General features: G+C 35.4%; 1 protein-coding gene across 4 annotated transcripts in view; it reads left to right on the forward strand.

The window, feature by feature from the left end:
* Positions 1 to 17,814, forward strand: part of LOC136833713 (phytanoyl-CoA dioxygenase, peroxisomal-like) — a 35,224-nt gene extending 17,410 nt beyond the window's left edge. For all 4 annotated transcript variants that reach the window (XM_067095921.1, XM_067095920.1, XM_067095922.1 and 1 more), the window contains exons 4-8: positions 6,939 to 7,107; positions 10,160 to 10,296; positions 10,840 to 10,966; positions 11,630 to 11,764; positions 15,894 to 17,814. In XM_067095921.1, the coding sequence (XP_066952022.1) occupies positions 6,939 to 7,107; positions 10,160 to 10,296; positions 10,840 to 10,966; positions 11,630 to 11,764; positions 15,894 to 16,088 (763 nt within the window). In that variant the 3' untranslated portion in view covers positions 16,089 to 17,814. The remainder of the gene's footprint in view (positions 1 to 6,938; positions 7,108 to 10,159; positions 10,297 to 10,839; positions 10,967 to 11,629; positions 11,765 to 15,893) is intronic.
* Positions 17,815 to 18,130: the final 316 nt, after the last annotated feature.

Consider the following 18,130-nt stretch of genomic DNA (forward strand, 5'->3'; position numbering starts at 1 on the left):
CAGAGCGTGGTTGGTTAAAAATGGACGGATCTGATGATAAAGTTTGGGAGATGAAATGGAGAAGAGACTGTCCCAGATTTAGCGGGACACAGGGCGATTATAAAGGATGGAGAGGACAAGTCGAAGATTGGCTTGTGGTGTGTGGTGAAGAAGTGAAATATCCGGGGATAGAGATAAGAATGAGCTTAAAAGGAAAAGCTCTAGAAGTAACAGAAGGAATAGATAGAGATGAACTTAAGGATAAAGAGGGCTCAAAGATAATCCTATCCAAACTAGATGAAGTGTATCTAAAAGGTACGTTAATGGAAAATTACAGTCAAATGAAAAACTATTTTAAAATAGAAAGAGAATCCAGTGAAAAGATGAGAGATTTTATAATTAGGTATGAAAAGGCAGAGTCAGAGTGTAGTAGAGCGATAGGGAAAAGCATGCTTGAAGGGGAAGCAAAAGGCTTTCATGTACTAGAACAAGCGAATCTCACAGAAAATCAGAAAGAAAGGGTATTAGCAGCTTGTGGTCAAGGAAAGCTGGAATATAAAACAGTGTCACAGATAATGAAAGGAATATTTGAGGGATTAGGGAATAAAGAGGAGGGGGAATGGTTGGGATCAGGTTATGCGAATTTTGGGAAAGGGAGGGAAAACCAAAGATATTGGGGAAAAGTGAATCGAGGTAGAGGTGGAAGGAATCCTATAAATAGAGAAGGGAAAGTAACACTTTGTGCAATATGCAATTCAGAATGGCATTGGGCTAGAGATTGTCCTCAGAATTTTCAAAATAAGAAGACATGGCTGAATGGGAAAAAGATGCTCCCACGTTCATTGCCGAAATTTTAACATTTTGTTGGACAGTAATAAAACTGAAAGATTGGATGTAAAAACTGCAGATCTACAAGGTGATGAAATACAACGAGGGGTATATTTAAAACCACCTAGTGAAGATGGTTAGAGTGGATTATGGAAATGGAAGACACCTGTTTATGGGCTTAAGGATGCAGCAAAGGCATGGTATTGTAAGCTGGTAAAAGGCAAGAGAAGTAGATTAAAACCTAATATATTCTTTTGGAGGAAAGACAATAAATTGAATGGTATTTTATGTACACATGTAGATGATTTTTGCAATGGAGGAAGTGAAGGATTTTTAAAGGAAACAATTGGGAAATTGAAAGGGAAATTGCAAGTAGGAGAACAAGAAAGTAAAAGTTTTAAGCATGTAGGAGTAATAGTAGAGCATAAGGAAAATGGAATTTGGGTTAATCAGTGGCAGTATATAAATTCTATAAGAGAACCAGAAGCTAGAAGATTTACAGGTAATGTGTTTGGACAAAAGGAGTTAACAGAATATAGATCATTGGTAGGAGTGTTGAATTGGGTATTGCTACATAGCCTACCATGCCAGAAATATCATATGTTGTTAGTGAATTAAGTATGCGGTAGATCTAAGTAATAGACACCTGGGTATTTAGTGAGAAATGGCAGTTTCTTATAGTATTTTGGTTGCTTATTTACAATTTGTTATTTTTGGGGGTCGGCTGTAATTAACCTGTAATTAACCCCTGAAGTCCATCCAAAAAGGGGTTTCCATACGTGATCTTCACAAGACATAGAGCATGGCTACGTCTGTTTGGAACGGTTCATATCCCGTCCGGCAAGTGCAATAACTTGTTAACTATGTAGCCCCGGGCCAGTACTAAAGAATAAAGGGACATTCCATTTGGCGATAACAAACAAATGCACTGCCAGTGTCAGAAGCCCTAAAAGTGTGAAAAACCAGTTTTAAGATATTAACTTTGCCGGATATTTTATTTTTCTGCCATTAGTGACATGGTATGGGCTCTGTTTGGTGAAGATCGTATAAAACCCTTGTTGGATGGACTTTTATTAATTATAGGTTTTATACAAATCCCCAAAAATAATGTTAAATTGTAAATAAGCGACAAAATACTATAGAAACTGCCATTTATCGCTAAATACCTGCAGTTTATCTATTACTTTGAAATACCAAGCTTTTAAAGGAGGAACTCTCAAGATGGTTAAAAAGCTGATTAAAATAGTGTTGAAAAACTAACTGTTTCAAGATATTTTGAAAAAGCTGATTAAAATAGTGAGAGAAACTAAGAGCATAATGGAACAAGTGATAATAAGTGAGTTAGAAGAAGGAAGATTTATTGGAAAGCCTCTGCAGAAAACTTCATTTGGGAATATTGAAGATGGTTTTAACAATTAGGTTATGTGATGTATTTGATAGATGGTAAGAGAAGTGTCCCATATGGTGGAAATTAGAAGAGTAGCAAAGTCCACCATTGAAGCAGAGGCTCTAAGTGTGGGGGAGGCCATACAAGGTTGCTATATTTCAAGCATTTGTAGGAAGAGATAGTAGGAGGAAAAAGAATTAGAATTAGTTAAGTAAGTTTAGATAGTAAAACCCTAATTCCTGCAATAAAATCAAGTATTGGGTAAGTAGTAAATAGATTAAAGGGTTTTAGAAATAAAGGAGATTAGACAATTCAAGACGAGACTTTGTTTTAGATCTGGACCAATTCTGGTGGTAGATGGATAAAGAGATATAGCATGTTATTAAATGTTCTGTTGTGATGTATTGAAACTAAAGCTGGAGTTGAAAAGAGGGAAAGAGCTAAATTTTAATTTTGGCTTGTAGGGTAAGTTAGTGGATGAGATAAAAGATTGAGATTGGGATTAGGATTTTTAGACTGAAGAGGGTTGGAGTTGGAGGAGATGAACTGTGATTATAGATAGTTTTATACCATTAATTAATTTTTATTATTTTCTGCCAAAGATAATACAGTAGTGTTGTTAAATTCTTGTGATCATTATCCCCATGCTGAAACCGACTAGTTTTTGTAAACCGAGTTTGTTGGTCAGATTAATATAAGATGTTTTTATTGCTCTGGTCATTTTTATGTTTTTAAAATTTTTTTAGCTGTTGTGATGAGATTAGGATTACAAATTGGCGGGAGGGCAAAGATAGGATATTAATCTCATCCACCAGCTCTCTCTCTCTCTCTCTCTCTCTCTCTCTCTCTCTCTCTCTCTCTCAGGTCACCTTTCATATAGTTTAGGCACTTACTGGCAAAATTAATTAACCTGCAGATATTTTAAAAGGAGATATTCATGATCATCAGGTTGGCAGTCTTGCTGTTTATTACAGAATAGCTTTTAGTATTCTTTAGAGTGGTTAGCTTAGAGAAACTTTCTTCAGTGATCTTTTTAATGTCAGTTTACCAAAACTAATCATCAGAACATTAGAAATACTGTACTCTATGTTTCTTGAGAATTTTGGAATGTGCAGTGTGTTCAAACTTACCCTATAACCTACAATGTATAAAAATAGTACTGCAACTCTTTTAAATGAATTTGCAAATTAAGACAGTCAAATATTGCTGATGCTCATGTGTTTGCCTTCTTTATCTAAAGTAATCAGTCTGCATGTCACAGTAAGTTTCGTCATTGTTGGTTATGGTGAATGAGTGCCAGACTTGGAATGATGTCTTGTCCTTTGATGGCTTACCTCTTTGACTCCTGCTTTGTAGCTGTAACCACTGATGATCACTTTTATTTGGCTCAGCTGTAAGGAACTTTGTGTATTTAATTAGTGTATTAATGACATTTGTAAGGAACTTTAGTTCTCTTTAAGCTTACACAGTTGATGATTGATGCAACTCCTTGGGCATTGACTGCTCCTCTTCCAGTATTCAGGTCTCCAGTAATACCTACTGTACTGATGATAGATTAAATACATGCCATGACCATTTCTCCTGGTCTCAGTTTGTGGCTTGAATAGTATGCTACCTTGGACCTATCAAGCAACAGATTTTTATACCATCAATAAATTTTTATTAATTATGCATCCACCAGCTAGTGTTGTTAAATTCTTGTGATCATTTCCCCATGCTGGACTAGGATAAGCTATTTGTTCACATAAACCCAGATGCCTGTGGCTCTGGTCAGATGTCTAAATGTATGATTACTTACTAAGATGGTTTCTCAATGATAGTGACCATGACTCTCTGACCACTCTCTCTCTCTCTCTCTCTCTCTCTCTCTCTCTCTCTCTTAAGTCTCTCTCTCTCTCTGAGGAGAGACTCTCAACTCTCTCTCTTCTGAAAGGATCTCTCTTGAGCTCTCTCAAAGACTCTCCTTTTATTTCTTCTTCTCTTTCTTCCTGGGAAAACTTAATCAGCATGCAGCTTCATTTTAGGAAGGAGATATTCTTGAATCATTGCAGGTTGGCAGTCTTTTGGCTTTTAGATACAGGAATTGGACTTTGCCATTCTGAGGCTTCCTAACAAGAAGTGGATGAATGGCTCTGCAAGATTTTCTGGATTGAAGGAAATAAAAAGCCCCCCAAAAAATAAACCCTCAGTCATCAAACTTATAAGTAACTCAGCACAGGCAATTCTACTTAGCACAGACAATTCTACCAACTTTATTCAGCCTGACTAAGGCCACTACTGTCTTGGACATTGCAACTCTTTTAAATGAGGATTTGGAATTAACAAAGGAACCAGCAAATACAAGTGATGCTCATGTGTTTGCCTTCTCAGCTTGTTTTCAGTCTGCATGTCAGTGTTTATCATCGTCATTTCATTCGATTATAAGAATGTTGCCAGACTTGGGATTGTCTTGTCATTTGAAAAGGAACTATACCTGAGCACCCTCAGCTTCTTTTTAGCTGTCACCACTGATGATCACACAACCATGAGCTCATGACAGCAACTTTGTTTATTTAATTTTTTTCTCCAAAAAACATTTGTTGGGACCCATAGTTCACTTTAAAGATGAACAGTTGGCATCAGAGGCAACTCCAAGACTTGGGATGATCCTGCTTTAGTATCAGGTCTCATAATTGTGCACTGTGATTGATTAAATGCCTGCTGACAATTTCTCCTGATGAAGACAGATTTGTGATTAAAGATTCTGCTACCTCACCTCTTGTCTCACTTGATTGCCTCACCTTAGCATTCTGATCCTTTTGACTTGTTCTTGTTCCTGGAGAACATTGTAAGGGAGCTTTCCACATTGACAATCCTGAAGGACAGCATTCTTCACAAAAAAGTACCTCCTCATCAGATTGTCTTTGCAAGAACAGAAAGTTAGATTCTCCAAAAGGCCAGGACCATCTCATCTTCTACATTTAATGGTATCTGAGAGACCTTTCAGCTCTGGTAAGGAGGATGGCCCACAACAAAGTCCCTGAATGGATGATCTTGAGGAATCGGCAATTGACCATCCTTTACTTCTTCTTCCTTTCTTCCTGGGACAACTCTTAATCAGCATTTGTACAAAATCATCCAGGAATTGAAGCAGAGCCATATAATGAATCATTGTCAGTCTGATATTGATTCCTTTTGGGCACTCAGAGGCCCAGGAGGTTGATGACTAACAAAATGATTCCTTTTTGAATAAGTGAATGAATGTCATTCCAACTTATAAGTCCTCATCCTCAAGATTCTTACGAAGCCTCTTTTTATTTTTGCTGGACCTAACACTGACAAAGATAATTCTCTGGACATTTGGTCTGTTTTAGACAGCTTTTGGAATTAACAAGGTTCTAAGAAGGTCACACTTGCAATTCTGGTTACCATTAGATTTTTAGTGGAGACCAGGTTTCATAGCAAAAATTGAAATGACTAATCTAGGAACCATTGCCATCCTTTGTCTTCTCTTCATTGAAAAGAAACTTTGTCCAGTGACCCCCTCAAGTTATGTTTCTACTGTCAGAAGACAGACTTGAGGAATGACACTGCAGACTGTCCCTCTCCAGAAGTTAGTCAGAAACATTTTTTTCAAAAAGAACACTTTCATTGGCTAAGGCAGCTAGTTCACATGTGGCAAAGTATTATGTAAATCAAAGGCATCAAGAGGAAGTAGCCAAGACTTAGAGCCTATAACTTTGTGTTTCTCAGGATAATCCATTGTGCCTTTGATTTTGTGTCGCCTGCTGACAAGTGTGGTTAAAAATACAGATGATGTGATTAAAATCATCTTGACCTCTTGTCATGATTGGATGTTGAATGATTTGTCAGGTTTCAGAAACTTTTGACTTGTTCTTGTTCTATTTGTAAGGTTTCAGGATGGAAATAATCGACATACAGTGTATGATTAAGTTATTGGTTTTGTATTAAAAACTCTCACGTAATTGTTTTTCTGAAATGTATTTCTGAAATACCTTGTTTAATTCACTGTCCATTTTCTTTAGAAACAGTTTTCAAGTAATGGTAATTTCAGCAAATTTCAACTTGCTGGTTACCCTTACATGGCTCCTTGAAATTATGATTCATGATACTGCATGTACAGTAGGAACTTAATATCCAAATACTCTCTAGAATAACATGGTATATAGGTGTATGAATGCTGAATTGTATTACCAGGTTTCTTAGGTTGATAACAAATAATTCTCCCATAATAATCAGAATGAGTCTGTCATCAGTGATAAGGATTTTTTGAGTTCTTAAAATACTGGAGACCCATTTCATAAAATATTGTATATAATTTATTAGAACTTGCATCATGAAGTAAATCAGATTTCCATTTAAAATTATAGTGGTCCCAATAATAAGAATGAATTTTGATTTCTAAGCTACCATAGGGACAATGATATTGTCACAAAGTCAGGTAGATCTGTATAACAGTGTTTTACCAATTAAGTTCAATTCCTGGGAGGGAACAGATATCTTGGCAGATGGAGAAAAATTTCAGTGAGGCTTAAGATGATAGCTGTTTATAGTTTTTCATGCTTGAATTATTGCAATGTAATCATAATGAACATACATTTACTGTATTAAGGGTCATGGATAAATACAATTTTTATCTTGTAAAGAAGATAAAAATTGCATGTTTACCTTTGATTATTTTACTCTTAGGCAGTGATTGCACTTGAGAGTTTGTGAGATCTAGAAAATTATCTGTATCTTACAGGGATAGGTTCCTTGACCTGGTAGAAGGTCGTGTTGATACTGCAGGCATGACGAAGATGAAGGATATAGCACTGAAGGACAAGACAAACATAGCAGCTGAACGTGTTGTCAACAAACTTCAGGACTTTGTTTGGGACGAGGTTCTCTCTGAGCACTGCATGTTACCTCAGGTACATAGCATTTACCAGTATTCATTGAAGGTTTTTGTAACTAATGTTGAATTACAGTTATTTGAATCACAAGGTTTTGTGCAGAAATTATTCTACCCAGTAATCTTTTCACTTTTTATTGAAGTCAAGATCAGTTGTGACAAAATCAGTGAGAAGATAGGCAAGGCATTCCAAGCTCACATGGCGCTTTCACACTTTTACTGTAAAGACCAGATAAAAAACCAGTAAGAGGGATTGTTACTGATATACTCTGTGTAATTAATAAGATTGTATTATGAAACTTAAAATTTTTTTGTGCATAGAACAAACCTGTTGCTTATTAACCCCTTAATGGACTCACCTGAGATATCTTGTGATCAGTGTTCTAAAACTTTTGGACTTACCATGAGATATCTCTTAAAAAAGTTAAATGTTAATATAGGACTAATACGAGATGTCTCTTGATCCACAGTGTTGTTTTAAGGCTTCCTAGAGATATTTCTTGCTATATCATACATTTTGGCAGTGGTACTTGCTGCTGGAAGTCGTGAGTTTTCGAGACTGACTTTTTGGGTTTTTTTTGCACTGACTACACGTCATTAGTAGCATTTCATTGGCCATCCTGGTCGTTTGTTTGTTTGTTTTTGGCTGCTTTTCACCTTTTTTAGGTAAGTTTGTTTTATTTGACATTGTCATGTTATGTTATTGATTTATTGCGTTGATGTCGTGTAATTTGTTAGTCTCTTGACTTTATTTTAGCCCAGTTATGGCAAGTTACCATGCCGACAGTGATACCGAAGAATCATTTACTGATCTTGAAACGCATATTTTCAAAATGAATAAAACTAAGCATAAGAGATATCTTGTGATAGACCAAAATAAGTATAATTTGTACAAGATAACTCGTTAATGATCATACAGAGGTCTCAATTGAGTGTCTAAAAAATTAAGTACCCATTGGATTAAAAACCCCAAGACCCTGAAGACCATGGCACAAAAACTGTGGCTAGGTCAAGGGTTTAGAACAATAAGTTATATAGTATGCCACTATATTTGATAGTGAAACTGACACTATTTGACCTGGATGTGACATAGAAGCATAGGTACTTCTATTTTCCATATAAAATATTATGTCGGTGGTATCTCTGGCAATGTTCTCTAAGACAAATGTCAGATATCAAGTTTGAGGAACAATTCTGATTCCTGTAAAACTTGACACTGATCTGACAATGCAAGGTGATTGGAGCACACACAAAGTGCTATTAACTACTACTGGAACAAATGGTCTGCCAATGAATCATGAGATCATTTTGGATGGCAACTAAGGACTTAGCCAAAGGAAGAGTTGAAGTTCTTGATTTCAGACTCCTGATCACCACTCCTTAAGTTGGCAACTGAGGCTTCACTAAGGGATCAAGAGGCATGGTCAATGTTATACAAATCACAGGTCCAGTTGTGGAACTTTGTGGAAGTGTTATTGTTAGGAAGCGAGCACAGATCTTACATAGGATCATCTTCTGAGTCTTCAGCAAACACAGCACTATCCTCAGCAGTCAAATCTAGCCCTCATAGAGCCTGAGGAGTGGTGGGCATGCTGGTGGGTTTCCAGAGTCCAAAAGGTTCAGGCAAAGGAGTCTGGGAAGAAGCCACACTTAAGGACGAGTCAAAGTTGTAGGGCACAGGAGGTGACGAGTAACATTAAGCTCTGCGAGCAGAAACGTTATTACTGGATAATACTGAAGAAAATTGCAAACAATAGGATGCCAGCACTACTTTCAATCAAGAGCTGCCAGAAGAGAGCTAATATGCAAGTGAACTGATGCAGAGGGACATTAAGCAAGAGAGTAGTCCCTTCTAGAACCACAATCATATGGGGAGTAGGACAGCAACTTTCAACATGTCAGAGAGGACTTGCAAGAGCTGCTACTACTTCAGTGAGAACTCAAACTCAAGACTACACCCCAGGCAGTGTTGCATACATGAATGTTGATGGCCTGAAACAACAGAAGGCTTGATAGAAGGTTCAGCACTGGTCTCTCTTTTCACATGTTCAGAAGATCCTTCACAGCAGCTGTTCAGAGTACTTTAGGGTGGGGTTAGGAACTTGGCTGCAATTAAGTTAGTGGAGGCCTCTCACTGTTGAGTCTACAGGAGAAGAATGTCATCAAAACAAGGCCCACAACCAACAGCAGTGGACAAAAGACCAGAATCAGTTATCTTTGGCATAGCTACAGGCAAAGCTGTGGTCAGCAAGGATAAGGAGGCTTCAGGTGGTGCCACAGCAACTACTGTACTATTATTACCATGGATACTGTAGGAAACAACAACAAGACCATGGGCATCTTGTGTGATGGAGGCAATTCAGATCATGCCAAAGAGGATGAGCCTGCCGTAAATTCGTCCACAGATGAAAGTACAACTAAACTGCATAAAAACTGAAAAAAAAACCTTTTACATAATTTTCCTTGTCTGCACTCATGTTTCTGATGCCTAGTGGTACAAGGTCTAGTGTACCTGATACAAGGATCAAATTAGTATACTCAACAATTAATTGTTCATACAATAGGTGCAAGTAACATGTATCAGAATTACAGGGTGGCATAATTTTGAAGGAAGTACTGTTACTATATACACCATTTAGAAATTTTCAATAAAGAAATACTGATTACTGTATGAATGTATCTTACAATGGGTAAAAGATCCATAGTAGTATATGTACATAACAAATGTATGTAATGCATATACAGTGGAAGAGGCACAGAAGAAACTTGCAAGTTCCTGTTAATATAATAAATATACATAGGTATATGCAACTGTGGATCTTTTAACCATAATAAAAAAGCATGACTAGTGTTCTGTTGGCAATGTACTTTAAAATCTCCAAGTGCTACATAATGGATGCTTGAAATGTATGATTATCAGAGAAATATGCAAAGAATTAATCTTTTTGTTTATTTAGTCTTGAGATTGCAAATGACAAAGCCATTGAATTGTGCATAGTTAGAATGGAGGAAAGTAATTTTAAAGCATTACATTGAGAAAATCTGATTCTGAACAGAATCCCTTTTTACAGGTTCTGGACTATGTTGAATGTTTTACTGGTCCCAACATCATGGCTATGCACACCATGTTGATTAACAAACCACCAGATCCAGGTACTCGGACTTCCCGACACCCTCTCCATCAGGATTTACACTACTTCCCATTCAGGTGTAGTAACAGAAAGTCTTGCTGGTCTTTTCTTTTGCCTTTGACAATACTGGGGAATTATAGTTATTTTCCAGATTTTTCCTATGAAAATTTGTGTTGCTTGGATATGCCCAAATCACATTAGTTCCAAGTGCAAAATCATTTTGGGCGTAGAAAAATTTGCCATTGCAAAATAAAGAGTATCACTTTAAAAGTAACTTACATAGACCTCCAAGTCATTTTACTGTGAATTGACTTATATTTCACAACTCTGGTAAAGGTATACTGCTTTATGCTCCAGTTCTGAAGGGGAACTGCATATACTCGAGTACTGTACTTTGTCACTCATTGTAATACATACCTCACTTTGTTCTAAATGCATTTTTATTGATGCTTGTTAAGTTTCACTGGCATATCATATTTCTACCATTTCCATGTGTGAATTATATTTTTTGTATGCTGTAAAACTATTGTGCCTGTCTTTCTGCCTACTTGTAGCATGTATATAATGTATATTGTCATTCTATGCAAACATGATGATACCTTACTTTCTTCCTCCTTCAGACCAGAAAACAGAATTGTATGTGCTTGGACAGCCATGGAGAAGATCAACAATGACAATGGGTGCCTGTTTGTCCTCCCAGGTTCTCATAAAGGAAAACTTGAGCAACATGAGTACCCAGAATGGGAGGTAACAAACACTAGTATTCTTTAGCTTTTTTTTTTTTTAATTACCATAGTAATGCATAAAAATTAGAAATCTTGGCTCATAAATTTTCCTTGAGTATGTAATGAAACAACTGGTGTTGAATTCCTGTGTCTGTTCTCTCTGGACAGTTTACAAAACTCAAGAAGGCTGCAAAATACAAAATATTTCATTAGGGTAATATACAGACTTAGCTTTTATAGAACTCCAATACTTGTAAATTACAAAGTATGTGTAAATCAAATTACAAAGTATGTGATGTGGTTTCATTGACATGCATGGCACTTAAGTCATTGATATGAAGTTACAATTGAATATTTGTGTCCATCTCCTGCAATAAACAGGGCTACATGCTGACATGAATACCCTAACTGTATGGCTCTATTCAACCTTAACTGTATGGCTCGGAATACCATGACTGTATAACCAGGGCTTGTAAAGGGGAATTTAACTTCACAAGCTGTAACTTTCTTAGTAAAAAATTGCATATCCAAACATGTACTTTTTTGGTACAAAGTCAAATACACAGTCTAGCTGAAAAAAACTTTAGGTTACAGCTGAAATTAGTGGTTGTTTGTTTCTAAGACTTTCTAGTTTTCTCTTGGTATTTTAGATTCATTATATTATGATTCTGTATTACTTTCACAGGATGGGGTAAACAAGATGTACCATGGAGTTCGTGGTTTTGATGATGAGCCCAAAGCTATGTTATGCATGGAAAAAGGTGATACAGTTTTCTTCCATCCTATCCTGCTTCATGGTTCTGGAGATAATCGCACAGAGGTAATATTAGAGTAACCAAATTCAGTGTTTCTTTACTTTGGGTGGAATTTATAAAAATTTTTAATATTTCAAAGGAACAACAGTGTCACCAGTACATGGTGTATGTTTTTAAAGCATCTTTGGGCTTGTGGTCCAGACCTTTGAAGTTTAGGTTTTTCTCTTACCGAGAAATCTTAAAATTATATTTAATTCTGTCGATTCTGTCATCAGTAAACTTCACTAACCCCTATTCCCACCAACAAGAATAATATACAGTTATGAATAAAGCTGTATGAAAAGTGCAGTATAACAAAAAAGTATTGTATGGTATTGTCTGTCTTTTAAAAAATTCAATAAAAATGAGAAAATACCCCTTTAAATACTCATTAGAAATATGAACATACACATCATTAAATTTCCTGTCACTATATGGTTTGTTATTTGGTTATATAAAATTTCCATGTTAACTGTTTATTATGGTATCTTTAATTTTGTTTAATTAAAGTACAAAAAATATTGCATTCCATTGTAGTAGTTAATGTTAACCCTTAAACGTCGAGCCTCTATTTACAAAAGTGTCTGTTGTATACTGGGCTGCATTCGGAAGTTAGCGCCGAAGCGGAAAAGGTTTTTTTCAAAAAATCACAGCATGCTTAAAACTAAGATTAAGAGTTCATTTTTGGCTCCTTTTTTTGTCATTGCCTTTAGTTTAGTATGCAACCATCAGAAATGAAAAAAATATCATTATCATATATAAATATTGAAATATATGACAGAGCGAAAAAAAAAATTCATATATAATTAGTAAATACAAATCGTACTGTGAGCAAAGCGAAGGTAAATGCTAACAGAATGTTATTTTTTTCTTTGTATTGTACATTAAATTGACGATGATTTTGGTATATAACAAATTGTAAAACAATCAAAGCAACACAGAAAATATTATCACAAAATGATGCATGAATTTTCATAACTGTTGGCGGACGTAAAAAAAAAAAATTTTCAAAAAATTCACCATAAATCTAAATATTGTGCTAGAGCCTTCCTGTTGGTTGCAAAATGAAGGTAATTGATTGAATATTACTATTTAAGTGTTTTAGCTTACAATTGCAGTTTTCGACCATTTTGGTTGAGTTAAAGATGACCGAAGGTAGAATTTTTTGTACTTATCGTGATTTATATGAAAATATTTCAAAACTGATAAAAGCTATAACCATGAGTTATTTTTTGTTGTATTCTACATGAAATTGCACACATTTTCATATATAAAACTTTATGGTAACACTATTATAAAACAGTGCAAACATTATGACAAAAAACGAAAGAATTTCTGAGATGTTCGGTTGAGTTACCCCGAGAACATAAGCAAAAAGTTTTTTCAAAAATTCACCATAAATCAAAATATTGTGCTAGAGACTTCCTGTCTGGTTGCAAATGAAGGTAAATGATTGAATATTACTAGAATGTAAGAGTTTTAGCTTATAATTGCATTTTTTTTTTCGACCATTTCGGTCGAAATCAATGTTGACCGAGGTTGAAATTTTTGTAGTCGACGTGACGATACGCCCACTGGCACCCAACAGACAATTTTAGTCGACGTACGATACGTCCAGTTGGCGTTTAAGGGTTAAATGCTTATATTAACTATCCAGGGGGAGTGTAAAAATCATATGTTAAATGTTTATATTAACTATCCAGCAGGAGTAAGAATTATAGACAAATATTTTGTCATTAATGCCAGTAATAAAATGCTGTCGGTCCTACAGAACTATGAACCATTGCCTTATATATGAATATATTCTGCATAAGCTGGAGCCATTATTGGGGGGTAAGTGGAAGGAATACCCCTCACTTGCTGTGTCACGATTCACGGTTTCTTCTCCACCACGAGTAAACGACACACACTACCCTCAGTCTTCCTAGCTTTGATTGTTGAATGCATTTGGCCAAGTTTTTTTTCTTGTTTCTTCATTCTTGCATTGTGTTTCTTGCCTTTTGTTTTTTCTGAAATGGAGGAAAAAACATGATCAGACCATTGCAATGATTGTGGGCTCCCTTTTGGGAAGTTTTTCTTGTGTAATGGTAGACCTGCACAGGTGGTGTGCTCCTTTTAAGGGAGAAGGTATGTAGCATGCTTCCCCCTTCAAGGAGTGTGCTGGCCAATCTATTCTGTAGTGGGAGAAGTTTGGTAAGAGGATGGAGGAAAGAACCATTCACTGGCCTTTAGTAAACAGCAAGGCTCGTAAGTCAAGCACACTGGGAACTACGAACACGGCTGTTTCATAAAGTTTTGACTACCCCAATTTACCCTTTTTAATTACTTCAAATTATCTATCAATGTTAAAAGGATATTGTATAGTAAGTATCAATAACAAAATGATCTAATATTGCCTTATAATAATGGTGTCACTAGGGATTCACTTGAATTTCCTATGGTTTTTACTGTTATTACAGTCATTTTGTTTACAGTGTCAATAGTTATAACAGTAGTTAACTATTGACACAACTATCGAGGTTATCCCATCATTAAAAATCTCAGGGATATTTTAAGGTTAAAGGTTGCCCTATACACCGGCATATATAGTAATTCAACACTATAAAATTCATATATTAAAAATTGAAAAAATCTGTTCATGAAAATACTGAAAAACCAGCACATCAAATGATCATATAATAAAAATAAGTCAAGGTACTTAATGCAGGCAAACAACACCAGTGAAAAATATAAAAACAGATCATCATAACTGCAAAGTGTTGCTGATCTTGGAAGACCACTGTGGTATGCATCTGCTGAAAGTGAATCACACAAAAGAATGAGATGATGCCTCCTAAAAAGTGGAGTAGGCTCCCTGCAGAGTAGTGTGTTAACAACACCAGTGAAAAATATAAAAACAAATCATCATAACTGCAAAGTGTTGCTGATCTTGGAAGACCACTGCGGTATGCATCTGCTGAAAGTGAATCACACAAAAGAATGAGATGATGCCTCCTAAGAAAATGGAGTAGGCTCCCTGCAGAGTAGTGTGTTCTGTAAAGAACTGTCATGTTGGTGTTGCTAGGGAGCTATTATAGCATAGAATAGTTAAGTACAAGACTATTATAATTATTGGGTTCTTGTGAACCAAGTACATGTGTATAAAGTTTTAAAAATCTGCAAGATCATGACTAAAATTGGTCTCCTGTTTATACTAGATCTTTGTCCAAAACTGCAGTCTTTCAGTAAGTGTACAGTAAGTTGAACATCAGTGGTCACATTCTGATGGAGTGCTACCTTTTAATACCCTTTCCTGATATTTCCTCCATATATACTGTTTTACAGTTTTTCACACTGCACAAGGGAACTGGACAGAAATGTGGTATGGCTTGCTCATTCATCTTATTTCCTGGGGTGGCAGTGACCCTGAGACTAAGAAAGTAATTTTCTTTAATGGATGGTGACTGATTTCAACGAAAAAATGAAAATGCACACAAATTTAGATATAGGAGCAAGATACTTTTAGGCCGTTTGGCCAAGAAAGGAGTACCCATTTACCATGTCCTAACTTACTTCACTGCAAACTGTCAGCCTTAAGTAATGGAAACTCCACCAAACTTACCAAATTACCCACCTAACCCATGTTGCTGTTCTGCAGACCAAAGAGCTTTTTGTAGTGGTAACAAGTATGAGTGTTATTAAAGTTTCTCCCACAAACAAAGTTACCAGTTACTTTTTGAAAAGGAACATAGTTGGTGGCCACAAGTTGGCTACTGTTAGAGCTTTCCCCATTCCTTGATCAGTGATAGAAGAGTGCTTAACAGAATTGAAAGACATAAGGAACAGTTCTGTTAATTAACCTGGCCGTAGTCAGAGTTTTCTTCAGCCAAAGTTTTGCTTAAAAGTCTTAAAATGGCTTATGTTGTGGTATATTCATGTGTGTAGTCTACATTCAGGTTATTGAAGTCCCCATCTAAGGCTTCCAGTGCCTATGTGGGCTCCTAATCATCTGTACTTTAATTGGCTGGCTAACTGCTGTTACAAAGCTACTAATTTTTTCCCCTGCATTCTTCCTGCATTAATTTGAAATTGTACTGGAAAGATATCCACTAAAATTTAAAGATTTAACTCTGAAACCTTCCCGAGATGTATAATTTAATCTTACTTTATTTTCAGCACTTCCGCAAAGCCATTTCCTGCCACTATGCAGCTTCAGAATGTAACTACATTGATGTACGTGGGACATCCCAGGAAAGTATTGCCAAGGAGGTTGAAGAGATTGCCTTAAGGAGAGGTGTTACTGGATTAGACTTCAAGGAAATTTGGAAACTTCGCAGTCGTGTAGTTCGTGGGATTGAAGTGAACCTGTAAATGTAGAGTATTTGAATAAATATGATACATTTATATTACATGAAGGATATAACTTTAGCTTAGTTTTGCAATCAGTAGATGTGGCAGTGCAAGTATTATTTAAAGTCTGTTGGTTGTTTGTTAAAGTTTTGTCAAATGTGGAATGTTTTTAAATGTGAGGGTTAAAGCATATGAAGCACAAAGTAAAATTTCACTGGAATTTTTGTTTGGTCTGTAACATGACCCTTAAACTTTCCTTGCTAAATGCAAGTCTGCTGTAAAATTGTAGTCAAGTGAACAATGTTTATCAGTAATAATGCATAATCAAATTAAAAGTTTTTTATTGGTGACTGATTATCATCTACATAATAAAATGGCTTTTGTAGTTTTTTCACTCGGTAGTATTTGATCACATTCACATTTTGGATTTTTTTAAACAGTTCTCAAATAATATACAAATGGAAAACTGCAACCTTAAACTCAGGTTAGGCAGTGCAAATGAAGTCAGGTTTTTCATCATTACTTTCAAGTAACACCACTACTTGAAAGTAATGATGAAAATAATTACAATCTTTCTCCCAGAGCTTGTCTCAAGCAGCTCAGTGATGATCCAGTCCCTTTGGTCTCTCTGTAATGAACTTCAATTTTAACTTTTCCTGGTTCACACTCACCTTACATTTAGGAACAAATCCCTAGATGAGTCCTATGGGTCTAGAAATGTGCCTTGGTGGTCTCCTTAAACTACTGCAGTATAATATACTGTAATCATTTTGGTGCTATTAAAATAAACTATATTTATGCAAATTTTCAAAATGAAATATCTGGGAATTTGTATAACAGTTTTGTTCTTGAATTATTTTTTGAAATATTAATGCAGAAGCAGTAAAATTTGCAAAGAACCTTAACTACATAAAACTCATGAGTATATTTTAGATATTTATGCGATAGCTTGGGCCATAGTTTTTAGCTTTCAGCTGGTATGTTTTCAGAAGTTCCTTAATATATATCCAAAATTTGCATGCATTAGTTGTAATAGAGTTGTGTAAACAACAGAAACCAAATTCAACCTAAAAACTTCCATTTTAGTGCATGAATTTATATGTATGGTTTAACTTCATACTGGATGTCCAGTGCTTCTGAAATTATGAAGTTATCCATAACAGCTGTGTCATTTCTGATGTATGGTGTCTTGCAGTTTCATTAATTTTTTCTCCAGTGGGCCTTTACAGAGTCCACTGGTTGGCTTTCTGTGCCGAGTTATATACTGTATATTTGATGTTGCTAAACTACACATTATTTTTCCTTCATATGAATATATGTGGAAAAATTAAAAGCAGTAGTTCACAACTACCCCTATTAATCATACAATATTTCAAGCTGTTCTGTCCTAGCTCTCAAAATGCAACAAAATGTATGGCTTCATGAATGCATCAAACTCATTCTTTCAGCCAAATGTGATGTAAACTCTTAAGGCAAATATATATATATATATATATTTTTAATATGTATGTAGTGTACACTTTAAAACTCATATCAGCATATACTGTATATAGGTCTTTCAGGCAAGCCATACAGGTGTCTAGAATTGACACTCTGTGGTCTCACTGAAATATTTTTACTAATAAATGGAGGCATTCAAAAAAGTGTAACAAAATAAAATGTGATGGTACTCATGGGTTGTAGGCTACTGCAATATAATGTTATAAAGATAGTCTTTGTTTATTATATAAAAGGGATATTACATGAATGCATTGTTTTCTTAACACAGTGTCCTTTAAGCACACTGCCATTTCAGGTTTTATAAATAAATTTTATTTTAAGTCCTTTAAGCACATTGCCATTTCGGGTTTTATAAATAAATTTTATTAAATGTTATATTCAAAATGAACTGGTTATAAAAATAGATTTATTGGCTTTAATCCTAAAAATTTTCTACATAAATGTGGACAAAATCAAATTTTTGAGAAGGAAACAAACAAAAGTGAACCAATGCTTATATATATAATTTTTTTACTTTGGTATTTTAGCCCATAAAAGGCTATCCATGTCATATGACCTTCTAA

Source organism: Macrobrachium rosenbergii, chromosome 52 (assembly GCF_040412425.1).
Source record: "Macrobrachium rosenbergii isolate ZJJX-2024 chromosome 52, ASM4041242v1, whole genome shotgun sequence".
NCBI classification, from domain to species: Eukaryota; Metazoa; Arthropoda; class Malacostraca; order Decapoda; family Palaemonidae; genus Macrobrachium; species Macrobrachium rosenbergii.